Source organism: Fukomys damarensis, unplaced genomic scaffold (genome assembly GCF_012274545.1).
Source record: "Fukomys damarensis isolate Sample0158 unplaced genomic scaffold, DMR_v1.0_HiC HiC_scaffold_23, whole genome shotgun sequence".
Taxonomy (NCBI): Eukaryota; Metazoa; Chordata; class Mammalia; order Rodentia; family Bathyergidae; genus Fukomys; species Fukomys damarensis.
Window position 1 is genome coordinate 42,433,446 of NW_022900935.1, and position 25,800 is coordinate 42,459,245.

The window sequence follows — 25,800 nt, forward strand, 5'->3', positions numbered from 1 at the left end:
CACCCAAACTGCCCACCCATCCATCCACCCATCTTTCCATTCACCTACCCATCTATCCATTCATCCAACTATCCACCCACCTACCCACCTGTCCATCCACCCATCCATGTGTTTAACCACCCATCCACCTACTTATCAGTCCATCCATCCATCCCCTGTCTATCCCTCCATCCACCTACCAGCCATCTATCCATCTGTCTAACCAACCTTCCATCCACCTACACACTCATCCAGCCATCCACCTATCCATTTACCTACCCATCCATCCATCCACTCATTCATCCACCCACCTGCTATCCACCCATTTAACCATCTACTCACCTGTCCACTCCTCACACCCACCCACCCACCTACCTACCTGCCCATCAACCCACTACCTATCCCTCCCTCCATCTACCTGTCCACACAGCCGTCCATCCACCTGTCTACCACCCACTCCCCTACTTATACCTCCTACACTTCCCCCACATTTACGCACCCACCTGTCGATCCACCAGCTGACACCTACTGCGTGTGTCTGGCCTGGGGTGGCGGAGGTGGTCACGTATCGCTAGTGGGGACCCGGCTTTCCATCACTGCCTCTCCCGTCCCAGTTGATGATGGTGACGGCTATGAGACGGACCACCAGGATTACTGCGAAGTGTGCCAGCAGGGCGGGGAGATCATCCTGTGCGACACCTGCCCGCGGGCCTACCACCTGGTGTGCCTAGACCCTGAGCTGGAGAAGGCTCCCGAGGGCAAGTGGAGCTGTCCGCACTGTGTATGTCGGGGCGCGTGGACTGGGGGCGGTGCGGCGTGGGGAGGAGCCAGGAGGGAGGGCCAGCGTGCATCCACCTGGACTCCTCCAGGAGAAGGAGGGCATCCAGTGGGAGCCGAAGGACGAAGATGATGAGGAGGAGGAGGCCGGCTGTGAGGAGGAGGAGGACGATCACATGGAGTTCTGCCGCGTGTGCAAGGATGGTGGCGAGCTGCTCTGCTGTGACGCCTGCCCGTCCTCCTACCACCTGCACTGCCTCAACCCGCCGCTGCCCGAGATTCCAAACGGTGAATGGCTCTGCCCGCGCTGTACTGTGAGTGTTACGCCGCCCCTCCCCGCCCCATGCCCCCTAACAGTGTCAGGCCTCGCCCACCGAGGACGGCCCCGCCCACGGCCCACCAATCTGAGCACGCAACCCTGCAGGCGCCGGCCACACCCCAACCAGCCCACCACACAGCCCCGCCCAGGCGGCTCCAGGCCACGCCCCACCTCACCCGGATCTGTCGGGTAACCTCCCAGCGGCTGTTTACTGAGCTTGCACCGTGTGCCAAGGCTCAGCCGGCGTACACTGCGTCCTTTGCACTTTACTAAGAGTACCAGGGCTGAGTTTTTGTTATTCCTGTTTTCAGATGAGAACGTTGAGGCTCAGGGAGGTGAAGTGCCTGGCTTAGGGCCACACACCATCCCAGATCTCTAGCACTGTGCACGACCTGGCTCCCACCCCAAGCTGGGTTTTGCAGAGGGTAGGAGGCTCCAGATGTTGGAGCCCCAGCTTGTGCAGGGAGAGGAGAGCGTACCCGACACCCCACCCCTTGCTTCCAGTCATGGCAGGCATGTTAAGCTCCAACCCTGACTCTGACTTGTCTCCTACCCACCCGTGGGCTTGTGTGTGTATGTGTTTGTGCTGTGCACACGTGCGCACATGTCCGTGTATGTGGGGGGTCCGGGGCCACCGGACAGGTGCACCTCTTCAGCTTTCCTGGAACGCTGCTCTGGGGTTGGGGGAGGCAGGAGCTTGGTGCCTCCCAGCCCCATCGGACTCCCAGAGCCACATAGGGGCTCTTCCTCCTCTCCTGTTGGCTTCCACTCTGAGGCAGAACCAGGGTGATTTGGGGTGAGTTCCCAGCCCTAGAAGGCCTGTGTGTGACCGGACACCAACAGATCTGGGAGGGAGGCTGCCGAACAAGCTCCGGCAGCTGCACAGGGCCGATGGGCAGAGCTGGGACCCGCCGTCCTTACCCTGCTCAGCCTCCCTTGAGGCCCAGAGCTGCGTGCTCAGTGTGCTGGTGGCTTCGGTGACACCCTGCCACGCCCCAGAGCCGCAGAATCCTGGGTCCCTGAGTGTGTTTCCAGGATGGAGACCAGGCTCCCTGCATAGTGCACTTGTATGGGGCCTGGGTGCGGCCCTGCTCAGGGGTGGCAGAGGTGGGCGGGGTTGTAGTCCGGTGTGTGGGTCTGGGTGTGACATGTTCTCTGGGGCCTCTAAGCAGGACTCAGGACAGAGAGGGAACCCATGGTCACAAGGAATCTGAAGCCTTGGCTTCTACATCCTGCTCTGTGGTCCCTCGTGGACAGAGCCTTCCTTTTCCTGCCGTCCTGGGTCTTGGTGGTCTCAACCAGCCTGGCTCAGGTTGGCCAAATGTGAAAGTCCCCATACTGCCTTGTCCTGTGGTGCTCCTGAGAATGAAAGGGAACTGTGGGGTCACCGTGGCACTGACTTGGGGACCCTGCATCGGTTTGAGGGAGTCTGTAAAACAGCCTGCTGTCGTGGGAGCCTCAAGGTGGAGCCTGGCAGCTAAGTCCTGAACTTGGGGACCCTCTTCTGTCCACAGTGTCCCCCACTGAAGGGCAAAGTCCAGCGGATTCTACACTGGAAGTGGACGGAGCCCCCGGCACCCTTTGTGGTCGGGCTGCCAGGACCTGACATAGAGCCGGGAATGCCTCCGCCCAAGCCCCTGGAGGGCATCCCCGAGAGGGAGTTCTTTGTCAAGTGGGCCGGGCTCTCCTACTGGCACTGCTCCTGGGTGAAGGAGCTGCAGGTGAGGCACCTGGGCAGGTGCGACTGCTCATCTCTGCACTGCCCAGCCTCCAGGGATTGGGAGCTGGGCCCGGGGACACGGGACAAGGCCCATCTTCCCGACCTTCTGTGCCCCCCCCCCCGAGCAGCTGGAGCTGTACCACACCGTGATGTACCGCAACTACCAAAGAAAGAATGACATGGACGAGCCGCCACCCTTCGATTATGGCTCTGGCGATGAGGATGGCAAGAGCGAGAAGAGGAGGAACAAGGACCCGCTCTACGCCAAGATGGAGGAGCGCTTCTACCGCTATGGCATCAAACCCGAGTGGATGATGATCCACCGCATCCTGAACCACAGGTGTGTGCCACTGGGGTGGCCCTGGGCTGGCAGGCGCCTCAGGGCCGTGGGGCTGCGACACATTGCCCCATTCCCCGACTGATGGTCTGCGAGCTGTGCATGGAACAAGAGCCTCCTGTGCTCCCGGCTCCTGCTGAGTTAGTGCTCAGTGCCTGGGGCAGTTGTGAGGCCTGGCAAAGGGCCAGAGGCGTGGTGGATGTACACCTCCCGTGTTATGGCAGCAGCTGGCACTCCTGAGGGCAGCCATCCCAAAGCGCAAAGGCGAGGATATACACAGCAAGGTCAAGTCACATGGCTGAGGTGGGGGAGCTGGGATTCGAACCCAGCGTCTTCTGAGGGCAGGACCTACTCTTTGTGCTGCTGTTCCAACCCCCAGTGCTCTTAGTTGAGCAGTCTTGAAAGCCCCAGGTGATGAGGCCAGCAGAGGCTGAGGAGCTAGGATGAGGAGTAATCCATCGGAGGAGCCTGCTGATTCTTGAGCTCCAGTGCTTGAGTTCAGGCAGTGGCCTGGGTGGCAGCAGGAGCTCTGCACGCCTCAAACTACCTGGCTGTGCCTGGTGTGGTGTGGTTAGGGCTGGTGGCTCCCACTGTGTGTGTCCCTGGCTGCAAGGTTCTGGGGGTGCCGTCTCTGGGGGTGCAGAGTGTAAGAACTAGGCCACACTCTGACTCCCCCCTGGATTTCCCATCTTCTGGCCTCTGTGGTGTCGGCTCCTGTGGGGTGGCTTGCTGTGGGTCTCCCAGGGTTTGCTAGCGTGGCCGGAGTGGTGGGGGGCTATAGGGCTTGAAAATGCTGCTCTGTCCCCTGCCCAGCCCTCCTGAAGGCTGGATCCCAGGAGCCTGAGCCCAGTGCTGCACAGATGGAAGCTTTCCAGTGCCTCCAAGTGGGCCAGGTGCCTCTTCTGGGTTTTAGTCCTCAGAATTGGCATAAAACCAATGATTTATACAAAAAACTCATGACTGGGGATTGGTCTTGCTCTTCATGGTCCCCAGGCTGGCTGTAGCCCCTGCACCCTGTTTGCCTCACCAGCTGCCACTTAGGGATGCCAGGCTCTGCGGCCCTGCCACACTCCCAGGCCTGCTGTCCTGATCCACCTGAGGTGTGGACACCCTCTGCCACCCCTGCAGTGGTCAGATCAGCTATGTGCTGCTGGGCTGGGTCTTTGCATCCCTGTGTCCCTGGGGTGTTTGGAAGAGGCCACTCCCCTCCCGCCCCAGTTACTTTTTTGCCTCCAGTGCAGAGATCGGCCCCTCCCCAGGGATGGGCACTGCCTCAGTCCTTTGGCTTTTTAAATTAGAAAACAAAGTTGGGTGTGGTGACAAAAACCTGTAATCCAGCACTGGAGAGGCTGAGGCAGGAGGATTGTGATGAGTTTGAGGCCAACCTGGGAGATTTAGACCTTATCTCAAATTAAAAACCAAACCAAACCAAGCCAAACAAAAAAGAAGACACAGTTCCTGTGTCTGACAACCCGACCCGAGGGGACCCCTCCCTGCAGCAGAGGCTGGAAGGACAAAGGATGCTAGAGGCTGGCTCCTGGTGCCTCTCAGCTCCGTGTTCTTCTGTCCCTTGTGGGGGAGTCTTGCTTCCCCACCAGAGCTGTGTGGCCTCAGGCAGGGCCTCCTGTGGTTCTCTGGGTGCTGGGGATGGCGGGCGGTACAAGTGCCCTCTGTCCTGCGAGGGGCCCTGCCTCATCCCTGTGCCACCCTGGGGACTGCTTCTCTCCACCATCAGTTTTCTGTGTCGCAGCTTTGACAAGAAGGGGGACGTGCACTACCTGATCAAGTGGAAAGACCTGCCCTACGACCAGTGCACCTGGGAGATCGACGACATCGACATCCCCTACTATGACACTCTGAAGCAGGCCTACTGGGGCCACAGGTGGGCCGTGCCACCTGGCAGCTGGGCACTGGCCAGGGCCCACCCAGCCCCAGCTTTGCTCACACGGGTGGCACATCTTCCCTAGGGAGTTGATGCTGGGGGAGGATGCCAGGCTGCCCAAGAGGCTCATCAAGAAGGGCAAGAAGCTGAAGGACGACAAACAAGAGAAGCCGCCCGACACACCCATTGTGGATGTGAGTGGGGTTGCTGGAGAGGCTGGTCCTCAAGACCCCGGCTGTGTGCCAAGTCACAGCCCGGGAACAGGGCCGTGGGAAGGCGGCGGGATGGCTGACAGCTGGCCGCTAATTACCCCATTCCTGCATGCAAGGAGTGCCATGGATCTGACTGGCAGCACTCTCTGGGGTTTCTGCCAGCACCTGGCACTGGGGGCACAGGGTTAAAGAGCCCTGGGCCCTGTTTCAAGAAGTGCAGCTTTCCCCAGGGATGGAATCAACAGCTAGGGAAGGTGAGTGCATCCCTGCCGTCCACTGAGCACAGGGCCTGGGCCTGGACACATCCGTCCACCATCCGTCTGATGCTATTGAACAAATGCCCCATATGTGTCCAGGCACCGTGTGCGTTTTGGAGGAAGCGGGGACCAGGGCCAACGTGGTCACGACACTCTGGGCTCTAAAGCAGAGATTCAGCAGCCAGGGATTTCCCTGCTGGAAGGAGGCCGGGGTTCTGAGCCAGGATCTGCAGAGGAGTCAGGATGGTGGGGTGGGGCGGGCAGGAGGAAGCGCGGTAAGGGGCTCGGGTGACCAGGACTCTGAGCGGCTGGGCCTCCACCTCCCACAGCCCACCGTCAAGTTCGACAAGCAGCCATGGTACATCGATGCCACCGGCGGCACACTGCACCCGTACCAGCTGGAGGGCCTCAACTGGCTGCGCTTCTCCTGGGCTCAGGGCACCGACACCATCCTGGCTGATGAGATGGGTCTGGGCAAGACGGTGCAGACCATCGTGTTCCTCTACTCCTTGTATAAGGAGGTGGGGCCCGGTCGGCGGAGGGAGGGGCCGCTGGCCTGGGAAGGAGCCTCATGTGGATGTCTCTCCGCAGGGCCACTCCAAGGGACCCTATCTGGTCAGCGCGCCCCTGTCCACCATCATCAACTGGGAGCGCGAGTTCGAGATGTGGGCGCCGGATTTCTACGTGGTCACTTACACGGGAGACAAGGAGAGCCGCTCCGTGATCCGCGAGAATGAGTTCTCCTTCGAGGACAATGCCATTCGGAGTGGGAAGAAGGTGTTCCGCATGAAGGTGACAGGCTCTGTCCCACCACGGGGCCCCAGGAGCCCCCTGCCCAGTCCTAGGCAGGCGAGGCAGTGTACCAGCTGCCCGTAACGACAGATGGGAGCATTGCTTTTTTCTTTTTTGGTGGAGGAGTACAGATGATTGCACCCAGGGCCTCCACTGTGAACTCCATCCCCAGCCCTTTTTTATTTTGAGATGGGGTCTTGCTAAGTCATTAAGTTGCTTGGGGTCTGGGCTTGACCTTGAGATCCTCGTGCCTCAGCTTCCTGGGGTGCTGGAATTGCAGTCATGCACTACCAAATCCAGCACTTTTTCCTTTCTTGATCTGCCATGAGCAGGTGTATCTGTTTGTCACATTCTCTGAGCACTGGATTCTGAGTGAGTGCAGTCCTCCGGCAGCCTGATCCTGCCTGCGGTTTGCTCATGGAATACAGACCTGATCCCTCGCACCAGCAACCGGGTTCAGGCAGAGTGTGACCATGGTTGCTGGGCAGGAGCAGGAGGGGGTGGAGGCCGAGAACTGCCCCAGGGTCACAGGACCTCTGTGAGTGCACGTCACCACCCACAGGACTTTCTGTGCAAAACAGACTCAACACTGAAATGCTTTAGAATTTTAAGTCAGTAATGCAGAAAAGGCATTAAGACCCCAGAGAGTTCTGCAGCCTGATGCCTGTGGGCTTGAGAGGGGACTAGAGGAGCAGCTCACGGGGTTCCTGAGGATGAGGGGAGAGGCATGGAGCAGTTGCCTTGGCACCCTGGGGGTAGTTCTAGGACCCCGCAGACCCCACAATCCTTAAGCCCTTTCTATCCAATGCTGTAGGATTTGCGCACACCTACCTTCATTCTCCTGTCTCTATCACCTCTGACTTACAAGCCTGCACATTTTTACTATGGGTGAAATGTTTTTTTTAAGCGTTTTCCCTATGAGGGTGGCTGAGTCTGTGGGTGGGCACCTGCATGTCCCAAGGACAGTTTATTTTTCCTTGTTGGCAATTCCACTCTGGAAGTACTGTGCAGTGCTCTGGGCTTCAGCTGACCCTTCTGCTGGTGGTTGCTGTCTTCTCCATCCCCCTGGGGCTCTTTGGAGTCTTTGTGAGGTTCCTGTCCATGCTTCTTTAAAAAAAAAATATTTTCATCTTTTGTCTTTTTGTGACCAGGGTCTCTCTATGTAGTTCAGGCTGGCCTTGAACTCACCGCAGTCCTGCTCCAGCCTCCCAACAGCTGGTATTACACCTGGCTGGCTCTACCCTTGCCCCTCGACTGTCTCCCGAGACTGGTCTGCTGTGTCCCCAGCTGCACCCTCCACCTTCTCCTCTTTCCTTCCAGAAAGAAGTGCAGATCAAATTCCACGTCCTCCTCACCTCCTATGAGCTCATCACCATTGACCAGGCCATCCTGGGTTCCATCGAGTGGGCCTGCCTCGTGGTGGATGAGGCCCACCGGCTCAAGAACAACCAGTCCAAGGTGTCTGGCAGTGGCTGTGGGGCTCGGGCTGCCCTGGATGGGGGTGCCCCTGCAACCCCTGACCAGCCCCCTCTGCTCCCTGAAGTTCTTCAGGGTCCTGAACAGCTACAAGATCGATTACAAGCTGCTGCTGACAGGGACCCCTCTTCAGAACAACCTGGAGGAGCTTTTTCATCTCCTCAACTTCCTCACCCCCGAGAGGTTCAAGTGCGTTCCCTGGGCCTGGTGGAGGGGCGGCCAGGCTGGGGGCCCCATCAGATGAGGCAGGAAGCCAGGGCCCAGGAGTGAGGTGGGGGGCAATATGGACCCCATTTCTCATCCTCTTCCTCTCCCCTACCCCTGTTCCTGCCCAGAGTAGAGTGGGGGTTCTGGGTGAAGACTTAGAACTTTGGGTTTTAGAGAGCAGGTGTGGCTCCTAGGTTGGGGCCCCCAGGGCTTCAGTTTCCCCGTCTGTAACCTGTTAGTAGTCCTGGAAAGCTCTTGTCCTGAATGGAGACACAGTTTTAGAAGGAGACCCAGGGCCGTGCCCAGGTCCCTGGCCCTCTCCTGTGTCTTCCCTGCTCCCATCTTGCTGTTCCCCGAGGAGGGCTCTGTGCTCCCGTCCTCTGCCCTGGCTCTTAGCCTGCTCTTCATCGCAGCAACCTGGAGGGCTTCCTGGAGGAGTTTGCAGACATCTCTAAGGAGGACCAGATCAAGAAGCTGCACGACTTGCTGGGGCCACACATGCTGCGGCGGCTCAAGGCGGATGTGTTCAAGAACATGCCGGCCAAGACCGAGCTCATTGTGCGCGTGGAGTTGAGCCAGATGCAGAAGTGAGTGGTGAGGCTGTGCTGCCGTCCCCTGCTGTCCCTTCAGCTGGCCTCCCCTCTACGCTTCCAGGGCTGGGTGGGGAGGAGCTTCTGCCCCCACCTTGACTCACGAGTGGCAAGCCCTCCCTTCTTGGGGCTGCTTCTCAGCTCCGAGCAGGGTGACTCTGGGCCCATGGATTCCCTTCTGGGGGCGCCCAGGATGTAGCGCCTGGCTGTGGCGAGTGCCCCTTGAAGGCCGGCCAGGCCCAGTGTGTCCAGCCTACTTTGCCCGTGCCCGTGCAGGAAGTACTACAAGTTTATCCTCACTCGGAACTTCGAGGCGCTGAACTCCAAGGGGGGTGGGAACCAGGTGTCTCTGCTGAACATCATGATGGACCTGAAGAAGTGCTGCAACCACCCCTACCTCTTCCCTGTGGCTGCTGTGGTAGGTTCCCTGTGGCCACTAGAGCAGCTTCCCTCAGGCCGCTGTGCCAGGTCCATGTGGTCATCTGTCCCCTGGTTGGCCAGGGCCTCTCCTTCCTGTGTCCCCTCCACATGAGCCATAAAGAAGGGGACGCCAAGTCACCCCGAGACCCCTCCAACATTTGCATTGGGACCCCAGGGCTGGCCACACTCCTTCCCTCCGAGGTGTGGCCATGGCAGAGATACTGGAGCGTGGGGTCCGACACCCAGCCCTGGCACCGTGACTTCAGTAAAGTTAACACCCCTCTCTGAGCCTCGCGTCTTTCTCTAACATGAAGAGAGCTTGTAGAAATCTCAGGCCAGGGCTTCTCTCAGCCTGTTGGTCGTTGCCACTGCCAGGTCCCTGCCACCTGGGTTCTGATTTAAGCCCTCAATGGTACCAGGGCCAGGCAGGGAGCTGTGCTGGGGTACATGGCCTAGAGAACCCACAGATCCTTCTGGTACTGGTGTGTCAGTGCATGTCGCTGGAGTTTAACCTTCTGGGGGATGTCGCCTAGCCAGCCCTCTGTCCCTGTTGGACCCTCCAGGGACTGCAGGGGCAGAAGGCCAGCTTAGCTTTGGTGTGTTTGCTCCCTGAGATCTCAGCCAGGGAGCATGGCCAGGGAAGGGATGGGGTCTGTGCCTGCCTGGGAACAGTGTCTGCAACCACGGGGCCCTTGTGACTCCTGGCTTGTCCTAGGCCATTGATCCTGGCCAGGCCTGCGTATCCCCTGCAGCCCTTTTGGTGCCAGCCAGAGGATAGCCCCCCAAGACCCTTCTCTGATGCTCCGCAGGAAGCCCCTGTCCTGCCCAACGGCTCCTATGATGGCAGTTCCCTGGTCAAGTCCTCAGGGAAACTCATGCTGTTGCAGAAGATGCTGAAGAAACTGAGGGACGAGGGGCACCGAGTACTCATCTTCTCCCAGGTGGGCCAGAGCTCCCACCCTGGAGGCGGGGGGCCAAGCCTTGCCCGTTTTCCTCTGGTCCCAATGCCATCCCAGTGCTTGGGTGTTGAGGGTCACTCCCTGCATCCTGGTCTGTGCAGCCGTGGCAGCACTGCCTTCAGTGTGGTCAGAGGCCGGGCCATCCAGTCTCAAGTTTGACCATTTCTTCCTCCATCCCTTTGTCCACGTCTGTCACACATCAGGGGTACAGAGGACGCATCCCCCTCAAGCTCCTCAGTCCAGAGTAGCAGACAGCTCAGTAGACAGCTGCCCGACTCTGGTCAGCTGTGTTAGAGGTCATAGTGATGGACCCGTTAAGATTTGGGGGCTGAAAATGCTCCCCTGCGTCAGAGCCAGCCGCATTGCTAGAAGCAGAATCTGGAATTCTGCTGCTCTGTGTACAAAAGTCACATGGAAACAGCTACTGGTGCCTGCAGCCCCTCATGTACCCTGGGTGGGTGGTGGGCTGCAGGGTCCCAGGAAAAGCCAGGCCTATGACTGTGTGGCTGGGAGACAGAGTCACAATCTCTCAGCACCACTGCTAGTGGAAGACATGAGTCTGGGCAGAGACCTAGAGAGACCAAGGAGAAGAACTGCACAAGAGCTAGACATGTGCAAAAGGCACATGATAGACAGAGCCCTCCTGTTGAGAGTGGGCGGACACACCCTAGCTCTCCAACCTGCCACAAAACTGGATGCTAAGGCATCCCATAAAATAATAACAGGAATCCAAATGAAAACTACAGTATGATAGCCTGAAAAAGACTTCAAATAGACAAGCTTAGGGTCCTCAGAATGGCAAACACAGATGAACAAAGAAGAAATTAGGCAGAAATAGGTGGTAAGGAAACAGATAAGTCTGCATTTAGTCATTGAAATAAAACATTTCACCAGTGGATAAACTCTCATCCCCGTGGAAGAGATACTGAGGAATTGGAACACAGTGCTGAGAAATTTCCAATGGTTCAGTCCAGAGGGACAAAGATAAAATCAGAGCATAAAAGGTGTCTTGGAAGGCTCCAACAATCATCTGATAGGAGTTTCAGGAGAAAAACAGGAGATTGTGCAAAGCAGGATTTGACAAGTTTGTGGGCTTGGAAGAAAACATGAGGTCTCAGATCGGAAGTGCATGGCAGAACAAGCAAAGTCAGTAACGATGAACCAACCTGTAGGCACCTGGTAGGGAGAGTGCAGCACTTCAGACCTGGAACCTACATAGGAAAGAACTGGACAGTCCTCAGGCTTCTCATTACAACATATGGTGGGTACTCTGACAGTGTCTCCATGCACTGAGGGGAGCCGGCAGGTGACACTTTTATACCCAGCTAAATGATCTCAAGACCAATGGGGAATTGCCATGGTTATGGAAGCTCAGAAGGGACTGCTTTCCCAATGTTTGAGTTCCTTGGGCAGTAAGGGGGTGGGTGTTCCAAGAAGAGAATCAGATGATTGAGCAGGGCTATGGGGAGCATTGGGTTGCAGGGGAAGCCTTGAGTGCAGGTGAGGAGCAGGGACTTGTTCTTGGCTGTCCAGTGGGAGGTTGGAGGCCACATTCTCCACCGAGTCCTGCTATAGCCCTGCCTGGGTTCCATTTATCTTTCCACTCTGGGCTGCTCTCTCCTCCCAACCTGCAGTGGGGTCCCTGTTCATGTCCCATGGGGCTCCTGGCTCTGTGGCACCCCTCGCAGATCCCTTTCCCCTGCAGATGACCAAGATGCTGGATCTGCTGGAGGACTTCCTGGAGTATGAGGGCTACAAGTACGAGCGGATTGATGGTGGCATCACTGGGGGTCTCCGGCAGGAGGCGATCGACAGATTCAATGGTATCTCACTGCCTGAGGGCCTCCCAGGGACCCACCTGAGAATCCCTGAGCTGCTCCACAAACATTTGAGGGAAGCAGCCTGGCCCTCAGGTCACAGTGGTGTCCCTTAGCTTTACATGCTAAAAGGATTCACTTTGAGGGACCTATTGGGGTTCTAGGAGGCCCAGCAAATGACATTGCTCTCAACAGAATTAGAAGCAGACAAGAAGGAAAGCAGGTGGGGGGAGGAAATGTCATCTTTGTCACAAATGAAGCAGGTCCAGAGGGTTTGGTAAACACCAGATAAATCAGTGACAGTGGCACTGGGCAGAGTGTGGCATCCTCCACTGGGCCAAGGCTCAGGAGACTTTGGGGATTGCACAGGTTTACGTGGGCTCCTGGCCTCCCTGAGTGTGGGGGTGGCCACCCATCTGCAATGGGGTTGCGGAACTGGCCTCTGCCAGGGACCTAGCGCTGCAGTCCCCACCTGCCTTGTTCCCTTGCTCCTGTCACCCGCCAGCCCCCCCCACTGTCCCACCCCACCTGCTGGCCTCTCTCCCCAGCCCCTGGGGCCCAGCAGTTCTGCTTCCTCCTGTCCACCCGGGCGGGTGGCCTGGGCATCAACCTGGCCACAGCAGACACCGTCATCATCTATGACTCGGACTGGAACCCGCACAATGATATCCAGGTCAGCAGCCCCCCAGCATCCACCCTCATACCCTCCTGCTGGGGCTCCTCCAGTTCCCTGGGGCCTGGGAGTGAGGAGGAAATGCCTGGGGAGGGGAGCGGGGTGTCCAAGGCACACAGCTGCCTGTGGCTGCTGATCCCCCTCTGTCTATCACCTCTGGACCAAGGCCACAAAGGTAGCAGGAGGAGGGTGGGGCCTGTTGTAGGTCTGGGGAGAGGAAGAGATGGAGGAGGGGCAGGAGGCACTGACAGGAACAAGGGCTAAGGGCTAGGGGCTGTGGGACTGAGCTGCCAGGTGTCCCAGGGCACACTGCTCTGGGGCACACGCACGTCTGACACGTCTGTTGGGCACACACTTGGGTCTCTTGCACACAGGTGCGCAGCTGTACAGTCGTGGGGTGTGCTCGTGCACAGGGAGGTGCAGCCCTCAGACTTCTGCACACATGGCACATGTTCCACCAGCCCAGGCACTTTTGCCCTCCAGCTGGGCAGGCAGGGCAGCCCCTTCCTGGTTGCGCGCTCGTGCCGTGGCGCCCAGCCCTGTGCCCTGAGCCCTGGCTGTCTTTTTCCCCAGGCCTTTAGCCGCGCCCACCGCATTGGGCAGAACAAGAAGGTGATGATCTACCGCTTCGTGACACGGGCCTCGGTGGAGGAGCGCATCACACAGGTGGCCAAGCGCAAGATGATGCTGACGCACCTGGTCGTGAGGCCCGGCCTGGGTTCCAAGTCGGGCTCCATGACCAAGCAGGAGCTGGACGACATCCTCAAGTTCGGAACCGAGGAGCTCTTCAAGGACGACGTGGAGGGTGGGCGCCTTGCCCTGCCAGGCTCACCAGCCAGGCCTTGGGTGGGAGGTCTGTCTGTGGCCCCTGTGCCCTGTGCCACCTTCTCCTCCTCTGCCCCAGGCATGATGACCCAGGGTCAGAGGCCGGCCACACCCATCCCTGACGTGCAGTCCTCCAGGGGCAGTGCGCTGGCCGCCGGCTCGAAGAAGAAGCACGGCAGCACCCCGCCAGGTAGGCGCTGCTCCTGGGGGTCCCAGGGGAACAGCAAGGGCCTGTGTGGGGGGTAGGGGTGGCCCTGGGCACTCTGCAGCTGTGTCCCCATGGTGACTCCATCCCCCAGGTGACAACAAGGACGTGGAGGACAGCAGCGTGATCCACTATGATGATGCAGCCATCTCTAAGCTGCTGGACCGGAACCAGGACGCTACTGATGACACAGAGCTGCAGAACATGAACGAGTACCTGAGCTCCTTCAAGGTGGCGCAGTACGTGGTGCGCGAGGAGGACGGCGTGGTAAGGTCCCCGGAGGGCCTCATGGTGCCCCCCGCACCAGAACCCCGCCCTCAGGCTGAGATGGCCCTGAAGGCCTTGCAGCCAGGTGGTGCCCCCAAGGCTCTTGGGCACGTCTGCTGTGGCCCTCCTCCCTGGACTCCAGCTTTCTCACTCCATCTCTGAAATGCCAGAGACCCACCACCCCGTGTGGAGGCCTGGCAGGGGCCGGTTTTAGGCCTTCCCAGCTGGTCCCAAGTACCCCATCCTCCTGCTTTCGGTCACCTCCTTGTGGGCTGGACCACTCCTGGCCCAAAGCACATGCACGCTGCCACCTGCTACTTCTCCCTTCCCCTCCCTCTTGCCAGTTCCGATTCCCTGATGAGGGCTCCTTCTGCCTCTCCTGGGGGCCCACCGTACCCTAGTTTCTGCTCCGGTTCTCAGACCCTGAGTACCAACCCCCTCTCCCTTTGGGTCAGGAGCCCTCTGAGGGCAGGGCTGGGTCTCGTTCAGGGCAGCATCTCCAGGCTGGCTCAGGCCAGGGGCCACCATAGGAGAGTAGGACCAAGAGCTCGCAGGAGTGGGTAGAGGAACGCAGCCTGCAGCGGGCGGGCCTTCCAGATGCTCCTGGAGCCCAGGAGGGTGGCTGAGGTGGCAGGGCCACCCGGCCAGGCTGCCCCACTGACTCCAGCGCCCACGGCGGCCCCAGGAAGAGGTGGAGCGGGAGGTGATCAAACAGGAGGAGAATGTAGACCCTGACTACTGGGAGAAGCTGCTGCGGCACCACTACGAGCAGCAGCAGGAGGACCTGGCCCGCAACCTGGGCAAGGGCAAGCGCATCCGGAAGCAGGTCAACTACAACGACGCCTCCCAGGAGGACCAGGGTATGTGCCAGGCCGAGGCTGTGGGTGGGGGCTCCTGGGCCAGGCTGGGAGGCTCCTGAAGGAAGGGCGGGAGGTGATGGATGCCTGTGCCGGCCCTGCAGAGTGGCAGGACGAGCTCTCGGACAACCAGTCTGAGTACTCCATTGGCTCTGAGGACGAGGACGAGGACTTCGAGGAGCGGCCGGAGGGCCAGAGTGAGTTGGGGCCACTGCTGCACTGGGTGTTGGGGCTGGTGGGGGCCAGGTGGGGTTGGTTGGGGTCCCAGCTGACCAGGGACATGGGGGGCAGGCCCAGGGCCTCACCTGAGCATTTATGCTGGGCTGCTCTGCAGGTGGACGGCGACAATCCAGGAGGCAGCTCAAGAGTGACAGAGACAAGCCCCTGCCGCCTCTGCTTGCTCGAGTTGGTGGCAACATTGAGGTGGGGCCCGCCTGCACCCCATCTCTCCCAGTCCCTCTCCTCTGGGGTTGCCCAGGGTCCTTGCCAAGTAGAGATAAGAATGGGACAGGTGCTCATGTTGGCTGCAGGCTACCCCTCTTCCTCCTGCACCTGAGTACTCTGTGCCTGGCCTGCACCTGACCCAGGCCCACCTGCCCCTGCCCTCCTGCCCAGGTGCTGGGCTTCAATGCGCGGCAGAGGAAGGCCTTCCTGAACGCCATCATGCGCTGGGGCATGCCGCCCCAGGACGCCTTCAACTCCCACTGGCTGGTGCGGGATCTGCGCGGGAAGAGTGAGAAGGAGTTCAGGTAAGGGCCCAGGCCGCTGGCTGTGGCCCCCGTCCCTGTGGGCCTCTGCATGGACGGTGGCCGTCCTGGGGGTACCCTACCAGGAGCCCCTCTGTCCACAGGCTGGCCAGGAGGTGGGTGGCTCCAGCCGAGATATCCCCAGGGGTCCTGCTGGCCCCCCACTCCCTGAGCCCAGTCCCCCCACCCCAGAGCCTATGTGTCCCTCTTCATGCGACACCTGTGCGAGCCTGGGGCCGACGGCGCAGAGACCTTCGCAGACGGCGTGCCGCGGGAGGGGCTGTCTCGGCAGCACGTGCTCACGCGCATCGGGGTGATGTCACTGGTTAGGAAGAAGGTGGGTGAGCGAGCTGCACATCTTGGGGGCCCTGGCACTACCCAGGGGTCCGTGGTCACAGGGCCAGTGCCTGGCTCAGGACACGGCTGCCCAGGGTATATCCCAGAGTGAGGGACAGGGAGGCCGAGGCCAGGATGGCAGGTCACAGGGCCGAGGAGGGTGTGGGGACTGGCGGGGGAATCCAGCAAAGTGCACCTGTCTGGGTCAGCCTCGGGCAGAGATGTCCCCTGGCCTTAGAGCTGAGCCTCGAGCACCGCTGTCCCTGCTCCTCAGGTCCAGGAGTTCGAGCACGTCAATGGGAAGTACAGCACCCCGGACCTGGTCCCCGAGGGGCCCGAGGGCAAGAAGCCAGGCGAGGTCGTCTCCTCAGACCCCAACACGCCGGTGCCTGCCAGCCCCGCTCACCTGCCGCCTGCCCCACTGGGCCTGCCAGGTCTGGGGTTCAGATGAGCAGGGGAGGGAGGGCACTGGGTCATAGGAGGGTTGGGTCACTGAGCCCTCTGCATTCTGTGCAAGGTACAGTGTCCCAGCTGGGCGTGGTGGTGCACACTTGTAATCCCAGCACTCTGGGAGGCTGAGGGAGGAAGATCCCAAGCTTGATCTTAGCTAGGGTAGTTTAGAGACTCAACAAGACCGTGTCTCAAAATAATAGTTAGAAAGGGGCTGGGAATGGAGCTCCCAGCATGAAGACTCTGGGTTCAGTCCTCAGTGCCAGAAACCAAACTAAAACAACCAAACCCAACCTCTCCACTGGAAGTGTCCACCTGCAGAAGTGACTTTCTGCATAGTAGTTTTCTTTTTGCTTTGTTTTATTTTTTTGTACTGGGGATCGAACTTTTTGGGTCCTTGCACTTGTGAGGCAGTCAGCAGAACCACTGAGCTAAATCCCTGGCCCTGGGTATTGGGGTTCGAACTTGGAACCTTGTGCTTGCAAGACAGTGGCACTGAGCTAAATCTCCAGCCCTCTGGTTTTCTTTTTAATAATGGTGTTGGGATTCAGTTCTGTACACTGGACACAGTTCCCTCGTTTAAGCTGTCTTAGTTATTTTTCTCATTGCTGAGACAAAATACACAGCACTCACAAGTTAAGGGGGCAAAGGTTGATTTAGCTCACAAAGATTTAGATTTAGCTCACCTGTAGAGGTTTCAGTCCATAATCGGCTGGCTCCAAGGCAGGGCGGCCTCACAGAAGGGCAATGGTTCATGGCGGGCAGAAGGCAGCAAAGCAAGGAGGAGCAACCATGGCTGTCTGTGTTCCATCTGTCTTATCCAGGCTGCTTAGGGAAGGCAGCACTCACACCCTTAATCCTAGTGCCCTTGAGCCCAGCATTGTTCCATGAATCAGCCCCAGCATCACATATACTAGCTGCAGCCACCTCTGAAAAAGCCATCTGTGACTATGTGAGGCTTTGGGGGACAGCTGGACACAGCTGTAACAAAGGAGAGCTGTTCAGGAGCTTCTGCTGTATTTAGAGTTCTACTCCACCACCATGCTCACTCCAGAACATTTTCATCAGTCCAGTCAGAAGCCCCATGTTCATGTTCATTAGCAGCCACTTCCTGTCTCCCTCCCCCAGCCCTAGATAGCGGCTAACCTCTGCCTGCTGATTCTGGACATTTCATGTAAACAGAATCATGCACTGTGCGACTGATGCACATAATGGAAGATACATCCACACTGTAGTGTGATCTGTTCGTTTTATTTATTTATTTATTTATTTATATTTGAGACAGGGTCTTGTTGAGCTGGGGATTTAGCTCAGTGGTTCTGCCACCTGTCTCACAAGTGCAAGGACCCCAGTTTGATCCCTGGTACTGGAAAAAAAAAAAAAAAAAAAAAAGACAGGATTTTGCTATGTAGTTCAGGCTGGCCTTGAACTCTTGGTGATCCTCCTGCCTCAGCCTCCTGAGTGCAGGGATTATAGGTGTGTGCCATGACGCCCGCCTTGTGCATGCATTCCTCATGCCTCCTGTGGCCGGAGGACATGTCGTATACTGTTGGTCTTTTCACCGATGGTGTACATACAGGTTGTTTCTACTTGAGAAGTGCAGGGTGCTGCAGTGAGCCTCTTTCCCTGCCTGTGTGGCTTGGGCTCCCGATCGTCCCAGGTGTGCACCTGGAGTGGATTGCTGCGCGTGGCGCTGTGGGACCCTGCCAGGGACTGTAGGCCTTGTGCTCCTCTGATCCTGCTGTGCCTCGGCAGGCTGGTGCCTTCGTGATGCCAGCCACCCTGGCGGCTGAAGGGCTGGTTCTCTGTGGTTGTGGTTTGCATTTTCCCGATGGCAGGATTGGAGCATCTGTCTGTTCATGTGCTTTCTGAGCTATTTTTATATCTGTTTGAAGATGCGTCTGCAGATCCGTTGCCCATGTGTATTTTATTTTGTTATTTTGTTTTTGTGGTATTCGGGATTGAACCTAGGGCTTTTGCACTGAGCTCCATTCCCCCCGACCCCACTTTTTTTGTACTGGGATTTAACTCAGGGCCTTGTGCTTGCTAGGCAGGTGTGGCACCATTGAGCTACATCTCTGGCTCCCCAGTCCCCTTTTTAGTTTTAAAGTGTGAGACAGGGTCTTGCTAGTTGCCCAGGCCAAACTCAAACCTGGGCTTTTCCTGCCGCAGCCTCCCAGACTGCTGGGATTATAGATGTGTGCCAGGATGGCAAGCTTTTGCCCATTTTTACTTATTTGTCTCCTAGTGTTTTTCTGGTGATTATGTACTTATTTGGCCGAGGACTCAGCTAGCTGGAAAGCTGGACCAGACTCAGTGTTGGGCTCCAGTCTGGACCTTGTCTTCCGCTTCCCCGCTTCCCTTGCTTTACCCTGCTGCTCCATGGGTCCCTGGGGCAGAGGCCTGGCCTGGGCTCTCTGGATCGCCTTGGCCCTGCCTTCCCCTGCCACTGGATCCATCTCTTTTCAGACAAAGTGGATGCCCCACTGGGCTGTGGAGATGAGAAGGAGTCAGGGCTGCAGAAGTTAAAGAAGCCCCTGGAAGTCCAGGTATGGGACTCACCAGTCTGGACCATGGGGTGGAGGCTGGATCTGGGCCCCTTCTCAGGCCTCACCAGCCTTCTTGAGCTCTGTGTCCTGGCAGCCAGTTTGAGCCCTGGTCTGCGGCCCTGGTCTGAGGCCCCAGGCCCTGCAGCCCCCAGTATTCCCTTTCTAGACCCTGCCAACTGCCCTGGACAGAGTGGAGGGGGAGGACAAGCAGGAGAGCATGGACAGCAAAGACAGAGCCCGAGATGAGCGGCCGGAGGAGATGGAGAAGGCTCAGGCCTCTCCGGAGCAGCTGCCCAAAGGTAGGGTCAGGCTGGACCCACGTGCTCATCACGCACAGCCTCTGGCCTTAGCCTTGCTCCAGGCATTGCTCTGTCCCTGTGTGTAGGCCCTTAGGCCTGGGTTCTCTCTACGTGGGCTTTAGCTTGTGCTGCGCACAGACTGGGCTCCCTGGGCTGTGGTTTTTGTTTTCTTTTGGTACCAAGGATCGAACTCAGGCCCTTGCGCTTTCGAGGCAGGTGGTGAAACTGCTGAGCCAAATTCCTGACCCTGCTGGGCTGTGTTTTGTTGAGTGATTTCTAACTCTAGTTTGAAAATGTGGGTGTGTTTTTTGGTGTGGTTAAAGGCTGCTTTCTGGCTCAGTGGAGTCTTGATTCTGTAAATGTTTCTGTGTGCTTTCGAAGGATGTCTGTTCTGTAATTGCTGGGCGGAGGGTTCCAAGTCCATGTGTCAGAGTGTTAGATAAGGCTTGTTAGTATTTTTACCACCAGTTTTGGAGCTCACTTTCTGAGGCACTGCTTTAAACTCTCCTCCAGTGATTGTGGATTTAATCTCTTCTCCTTGCAATGCCAGATTTTGCCTCATCTCATTGGAGGCTGGGTTGTGTTAGGTGCATAATTGTTTAAGTTTTTACTACTTTTTTGGTGAGGTGCACCTCTAATTATTTTGTAATAATTATCATTTGTTGTGATACATTTTGCCTTAGGGCTTATTTTGACTGATTTATATTGATCTAACTTTATTATATCTTTGAGCTAAGAATTTTAATCCTTTACATTTATTGTAATAGCTAGACCTCCAACCCTGCTTTACCCTTGTACCCTGTCAACCTCTTTTGCTGTGTATTGTATGTGACTGTGTAACATAGTCCTACAAACTTGGGTATTGTGCCTAGGGTCTCCAGAGACTGAGGTCAAGTTAGCAGCTCGGCTGAGTTCTCACCTGTAGGATCTGGGGAAGAATCACTCCTGAGCTCCTTGTCATGGCTGAGCTGAGTTGCTCGAGGTTGGAGACCTGGTGGCCCATGTTCCCTCCCTCCACCCTCAAGCCAGCAAGAGTCACGGAAATGCTGTTCTGCCTGGAGTTCCTGACTTTTTTGCAACGATCCAGAGAAGACTGACTTTCTAAGGCCTTAGGTGGTTGAGTCTGGTCTGCTCAGGTGGCTTCCCTGTTTTAAAGTCACTGTGCTGCATGGCATACCAAAGCCACAGGAGAATGATTATCATATTCATGGTCCTGGACTCACGCAGGGCATGGGCACCAGGGGAGGGGAAGTTTTGGAGAATGTTGTAGGATTCTGCAATTAATATGTTTATTTCTAGACATTTCATCTGACTTTTTCCATTTTTTGGTCTTACTATGTTTTTTGTACAGGGGATCGAACTCAAGCCCTTGTGCTTTTGAGGCAGATGGCGGAACCACTGAGCCAAATCCCTGGCCACTTTTTGTCTTATTCTTTTCCCCATGGGATCTTTTTCTTTTTCTTTTTCTTTGAGGCAGAATCTCAGCATGCAGTCCAATCTGGCCTTGAATTCACTGTGTATCCCAGGCTGGTCTTGAAGTCATGGCACTCTTCCTGCCTCAGCCTCCTGAGTACTGGGAATTACAGGCTTGCGCCACCATGCCCGACTAGGGACACACCTTAGCATCTAAGTGACCTTGTTTTATCATCTCCAGACACTTGTCTGAGGTCTTGGGTCTGCTGGGTCTTGCTCAAGATGGATGGATCTTGGTGTTGTAGCTTTGGGTTGCCTCCTCTTTGCCAGAGCCTGGTTTTTTGGTACTGGGGATTGAACTTAGGACCTTGTGCTCGTGAGAGGCAGGCACGGTGCCCCTGAGCTACATCCTCCGTCCTCAGTTATATATTACTAATAGGGATAGAATACAGGGCTGTGCATGTGCTAGGCAAGTGCTCTGCTGCTGACCTACACACCAGCCTTGCTCATGCATTGTGCCCAGCATTTCTGGGTGTTTGGTGCTGAGCACATGGGCTCACCCTGTGATGGGTGCAGGGGCCCAGTGAGGAGTCAGTGGAGCAGGCCTCCGTGTCGTGGGGTTATGTTGGACCCTGAGCTACCCTGCTGACTGGTGAGGACCCCCGTGTCTTACAGAGGAGGCACCCCCCGAGAAGGAGACGGCCCCGGACAAGCTGGACCTCAGCCTCAGTCACAGCAGAGCGGACGGCGGGGACTTTAGGCCAGGTGTGGGGCTTGTCCACTGCATTCTGCTATGGGACCCTTGGCCTCTTTGGGGTGCCACTGGAGCCCTGGTCAGCTCTTAGGTAATGTCTCCAGGTCACAAGCACAGATGCCACCTAGAGAGCGGCAAGCAAGGTGGCCTGGAGGAATTGGGGCTCACTTCTGTGGACCTCTAGAACTCCATCCTTGGGTCAGCTCACTGTGTAGTCCAGGCTGGCCTCAAACTTGGGGTGATCCTCCTGCCTCAGCCTCCTCCTCAGCTCTTTGAACTTGTGCTGTGCCTGCTTGGCGATCTCCTGCCCTATTCCCGGCTAGGCCCAGAGCCAGCCTCCTTATGTGTGACAGAAGGCTGCAACTCATTCCTTCAAAGTCCTTCTTTGCCCTGACTCCTTAAGGACAGGGGTCCATCCTTCTGGATGGAGACTGAGTATGATCTGTGCACCCATAGATGACACCAAGGCTGATGAGAAGGAGGCCACTGAGACACAGCAGAATGGTGACAGAGAGGAAGACGAGGAGGGCAAGAATGGGAAATTCAAATTCATGTTCAACATTGCAGATGGTGGCTTCACAGGTATGGAGCCCTGTGGTCTGGGTGGATGGCTGGTTTACACTAGAGTGTGACTGGTTGATAGAAGGCTGTCAAATAACCATTCCTAGCGGCACCTGAGCCAGGGTCTGGTGTGTGGGGTCATAGCCGGTGTCAAGGGAGAGCTCAGCTTGGTGTGGAAGCAGGTCAGGGGACCTTGCCTCCTGCGCACTCCGGCTCTCTCCCCAGAGCTGCACACGTTGTGGCAGAATGAGGAGCGGGCTGCAGTGTCCTCGGGAAAAATCTATGACATCTGGCACCGACGCCATGACTACTGGCTGCTGGCAGGCATTGTGACGTATCCTTGGTCCGCCAGGTCGGGTGGCACTGCTGGCTCTGGGGGACCTACCTCACTTTCTCCTGGTCACTCACTTGGCCTCTGTTGTCACCAGGCCTTCTCTGTGTGTCTGTGTCCAAAATTCCCTCTTCATCAGGGCATGGTGTTCTGTAATTCCACACCTGCAATTCCAGCTCTTGGGAGGCTGAGGCAGGGGGATCTCCATGGGTTCGAGGTCAGCTTGGGATACATAGTGAGTACCTGCCACAAAAAGCAAAGAAATTCTCTCTTCTTGTCTGGACTCAGTCATTGGACCTAGAAGCCCTGATCACATCTGAGGCCATACTCACAGGCCTGGGTATGACTGGACTGTGGCTCAGTGACTTTTCCCATGGCTGAGACAGTGTGTGACACCCACCTTTTGAGAATGAAAAGCTTTACTTGGGCTCACAGCTGTAGCAGTTCAGTCCATAGTCCACTGGCTCCAAGGCAGGGCCACGGGGCAGAGGGGCCTGGTGGAGGAAAAGCTGCTCACAGCATAGGGGCAGGAAGCAGAGAGAAGGGAGGAGCCGGGTGAGGTGGACCCTCCCACACCACACCCCGGTGACTGCCCCTTCAAACCTGACCCGGCCTTCTACCTCTGATCTCCTCCCCTTCCCGCAGCCCTGCCTGGGGCCTCCAGACATAAACCATAAGGGACATGTCCACGGCTGTCAGGGCAGGGAGTCAACCCCGGGAAGCCTCTCCCATGCCCACCGGCACTGTCACCATCTTCGTGAGTGTACATACGCGCAGGGAGGCCTAGGCTCACTCCCTGTGTGGCTTTGCCTTGACGGTGCCCGCAGGCACGGCTACGCCCGCTGGCAGGATATCCAGAACGACCCCAGATACCTGATCCTCAACGAGCCCTTCAAGTCTGAGATCCACAAGGGCAACTACCTGGAGATGAAAAACAAGTTCCTGGCCCGCAGGTTCAAGGTCAGGCTCGGCAGGGCTAGGTGTGGGGGAGGGGCTGAGGGATGGGGGACAGGGGTGTTGGGCAGCAGTGCCCCTCCCATACCCCTCCACCTGGGGTCAGACAGTCAGTAGAGTAATATGGTTCCTGCTCTGGGCCAGGCCCCGGGTGACATGGGGTACAGGGGTCCAGCTTGATGGAAACTCCAAGGTGTGGCCAGGTCAGGTGAGGATGGACGGTGGGTGGCTGGATGTCTCCCTTTTTTCCCTGGTCCTAGGGTGGGTGCTGGGGATAGTGGCCATCCAGAGGGGCCCCCCTAATGCCCTGTCACCCCTAGCTGTTGGAGCAGGCGCTGGTCATTGAGGAGCAGCTGCGGAGGGCCGCATACCTCAACATGACCCAGGACCCCAACCACCCGGCCATGGCCCTCAACGCCCGCCTGGCTGAGGTGGAGTGCCTGGCCGAGAGCCACCAGCACCTGTCCAAGGAGTCCCTGGCCGGAAACAAGCCGGCCAACGCCGTACTGCACAAGGGTGAGCCACTGTGTCTTGGCCCGGGGCTGGGGACAGAGCGCCAGCCTAGAGGTGCGGCTCCCCCTGGGCGGACGGGGACAGTCCTGTTGTCCAGCCCCTCCTCCCTGGAGCTGTGGGCTGGCAAACCGCAGTGGGGTGCTCCTGTCTCCTGATCCTCACCAGGTCCTCAGGGAGAGTCTCCCTAGTGTCCCTGATGAAAGGTGAGGATCTCTGACGCTTGCTCAGAACTCTGTAGTCCTTGGGCTCCCTTCTGTCCCTAGCCAGCTCCCGGGGTGGTGGCAGGGTGCCGAGTCCGGGACCTGCTGGGATTGCTGACCTGCACCCCCACCACGGGCTGCAGCCTTGTCCTGGTCCCATCCCGCCCCAGCAGGACCACAGTTCTTGGGTTTGGTCAGGGCCTCTGTCTTTCTGCTTTGTCAGAAGTCCGGAAGTAGGGGCCCCTGGAGAAGTTCTTTGGAAACCCCCACGGTTCCCCCGTTGGCAACACTCAGCTGCCCTGGTCCTTGGAAGGCCTGACGCGGAGCGCCCCCTGGTGCCTTGCTGCTGGTCGTGTCGAAACACACCCTTGTACACGGACGGCACTGGCCGGGCGGCTCCCTGCACCCTAGGGGCGGGCAAGGTGTCCACCTCTGGACCTCCCGCCCTGCAGTACTTAACCAGCTGGAGGAGCTGCTGAGCGACATGAAGGCAGATGTGACACGCTTGCCCTCCATGCTGTCCCGCATCCCCCCGGTGGCCGCCCGCCTGCAGATGTCTGAGCGCAGCATCCTGAGCCGCCTGACCAACCGTGCCGGGGACCCCACCATCCAGCAGGTCAGGCTCATCCTGCGCTTCCGGTGCTCCTGGGCAGGTGTGGGTGGGCTCCGGACTGCACCTTAAAGCTGAGTCCTTGCCTCCAGGGCGCTTTCGGCTCCTCCCAGATGTACAACAGCAACTTTGGGCCCAACTTCCGGGGCCCCGGACCGGGAGGGATTGTCAACTACAACCAGATGCCCCTGGGCCCCTATGTGACCGGTAGGTGCCCGTCTGCTTCTGGGCAGCATGCACACGGGTGTCCTGCGGGGCCCGGCCTGCCCGCTGCTGTGGACACCGGCAAGCCCCCCTCACTCTCTTTGCAGACATCTAGCCGCCCCCGCAGCGTCCCCCCGTCGCAGCGCTGTTTTCCAGCCCAGGTGAGGCCCCGCGGGTGGGCAGCACTGCTGGGCTCAGCCTGGCTTCTTGGGCCTCGCTAAGGATAGCACGACGCCTGGTCAGCCCCCGCTGCTCTCTGCCGCTGGTGGGCACCCCAGGGAGCCATGCTTGTCTAACCTCCCACTCCCTGCCCATGGCAGAGGGTGGCCACAGTTTGGGGGTACTGCTGGCCGGGAGCAGGGGGCTCATTCCAGACCTCCTTCACGGGGGCACCATTTGTCCCCGTAGGCACTGTCCCCTGAGGAGGGGGGCGCTGGGAGGTCTTCTCGTAGGAGTCCCCTCCGAGCTCTGAGGTCAGCTCTGGCCACCTGGCCATCCATGCCAAGTAACCTGCCGATCTGCCTTTCCTAGCCACGCTTGCTGGGCCACCTGCGCGACCCCCACGGGAGAGAAAAGCTGCCAACTTGCAGGAGCCGGTGCCACTTCGGGACAAAAAGGGAAACCGAGTGATGCTGTCACCTGGAGGACGAGGCCCAGCCCGGCCAAAGTCCAGAAGTGCCATCTCTTAATTCAAGTATTCTTCCATGTGGCCTGTACCCATGGCCACGCGGATGTGCCCTTCCACCCCTCTCAGAGTGACTTCCTGGAAGAGTTCCATTTTCTGTACATCTTTGCACTTTCCCATTGAAGACTCGGACGCTTCTGTCTTGATAAAAGTTGGATGACGTGGAAGATTCTGGCCTGGAGCGCCCTGTCCCTGTTACCAGGCTCTGGACCACAAGGAAGGCTCCCTGACTGCCCGGCCAGGGAGGAAGCAGCACCGTCTCGAGCCCCATCCCATCTGCCTCTGTGACGACCTCTGTCCCCTCCCTGTTGGCTGTCCGGCTTGGTGGTGGGAATGCCTGGTACCAGGTCCGGGCAGGTGTTTCCGGCTCCTTCCTGCCAGGCCTGGGGACCCCCGATAGAGGCTGACTCGTGGGGACGGTGGGCACGAGTCTGTCCCTGGCCCAGCGTGTGAGGGCCCAGACTCTGTGGTTACCACAGGCTGAAGCATGTGCCCCAGAGGTGGGCAGGGCCACTGCCGGTTCCCCGTTTGCCAGAAGTGCTCATGCCATGGCAGGGAGGGTTGTGGTTGCTGGTGGCCCAGCTGTCCCCCTCACCTCTGGGTACAGACCTCCCTGTCCACAGG

The 25,800-nt window shown here is 58.1% G+C and overlaps 1 protein-coding gene across 1 annotated transcript in view; it reads left to right on the plus strand.

The window, feature by feature from the left end:
- Positions 1-25,245, plus strand: part of Chd5 (chromodomain helicase DNA binding protein 5) — a 38,492-nt gene extending 13,247 nt beyond the window's left edge. The window contains exons 9-42 of the mRNA XM_033767400.1: positions 594-760; positions 849-1,070; positions 2,590-2,796; positions 2,924-3,135; positions 4,883-5,014; positions 5,100-5,208; positions 5,813-6,004; positions 6,075-6,275; positions 7,596-7,733; positions 7,819-7,940; positions 8,372-8,545; positions 8,825-8,966; positions 9,778-9,909; positions 11,633-11,750; positions 12,293-12,417; positions 12,991-13,222; positions 13,322-13,432; positions 13,542-13,714; positions 14,400-14,574; positions 14,676-14,768; positions 14,906-14,994; positions 15,187-15,320; positions 15,510-15,654; positions 15,928-16,087; positions 18,573-18,652; positions 18,819-18,951; positions 21,040-21,129; positions 21,575-21,700; positions 21,905-22,013; positions 22,838-22,970; positions 23,285-23,480; positions 24,130-24,293; positions 24,599-24,652; positions 25,023-25,245. Coding sequence (XP_033623291.1) covers positions 594-760; positions 849-1,070; positions 2,590-2,796; positions 2,924-3,135; positions 4,883-5,014; positions 5,100-5,208; positions 5,813-6,004; positions 6,075-6,275; positions 7,596-7,733; positions 7,819-7,940; positions 8,372-8,545; positions 8,825-8,966; positions 9,778-9,909; positions 11,633-11,750; positions 12,293-12,417; positions 12,991-13,222; positions 13,322-13,432; positions 13,542-13,714; positions 14,400-14,574; positions 14,676-14,768; positions 14,906-14,994; positions 15,187-15,320; positions 15,510-15,654; positions 15,928-16,087; positions 18,573-18,652; positions 18,819-18,951; positions 21,040-21,129; positions 21,575-21,700; positions 21,905-22,013; positions 22,838-22,970; positions 23,285-23,480; positions 24,130-24,293; positions 24,599-24,652; positions 25,023-25,121 — 4,889 coding nt within the window. The 3' untranslated portion in view covers positions 25,122-25,245. The remainder of the gene's footprint in view (positions 1-593; positions 761-848; positions 1,071-2,589; positions 2,797-2,923; positions 3,136-4,882; positions 5,015-5,099; positions 5,209-5,812; positions 6,005-6,074; positions 6,276-7,595; positions 7,734-7,818; positions 7,941-8,371; positions 8,546-8,824; positions 8,967-9,777; positions 9,910-11,632; positions 11,751-12,292; positions 12,418-12,990; positions 13,223-13,321; positions 13,433-13,541; positions 13,715-14,399; positions 14,575-14,675; positions 14,769-14,905; positions 14,995-15,186; positions 15,321-15,509; positions 15,655-15,927; positions 16,088-18,572; positions 18,653-18,818; positions 18,952-21,039; positions 21,130-21,574; positions 21,701-21,904; positions 22,014-22,837; positions 22,971-23,284; positions 23,481-24,129; positions 24,294-24,598; positions 24,653-25,022) is intronic.
- Positions 25,246-25,800: the final 555 nt, after the last annotated feature.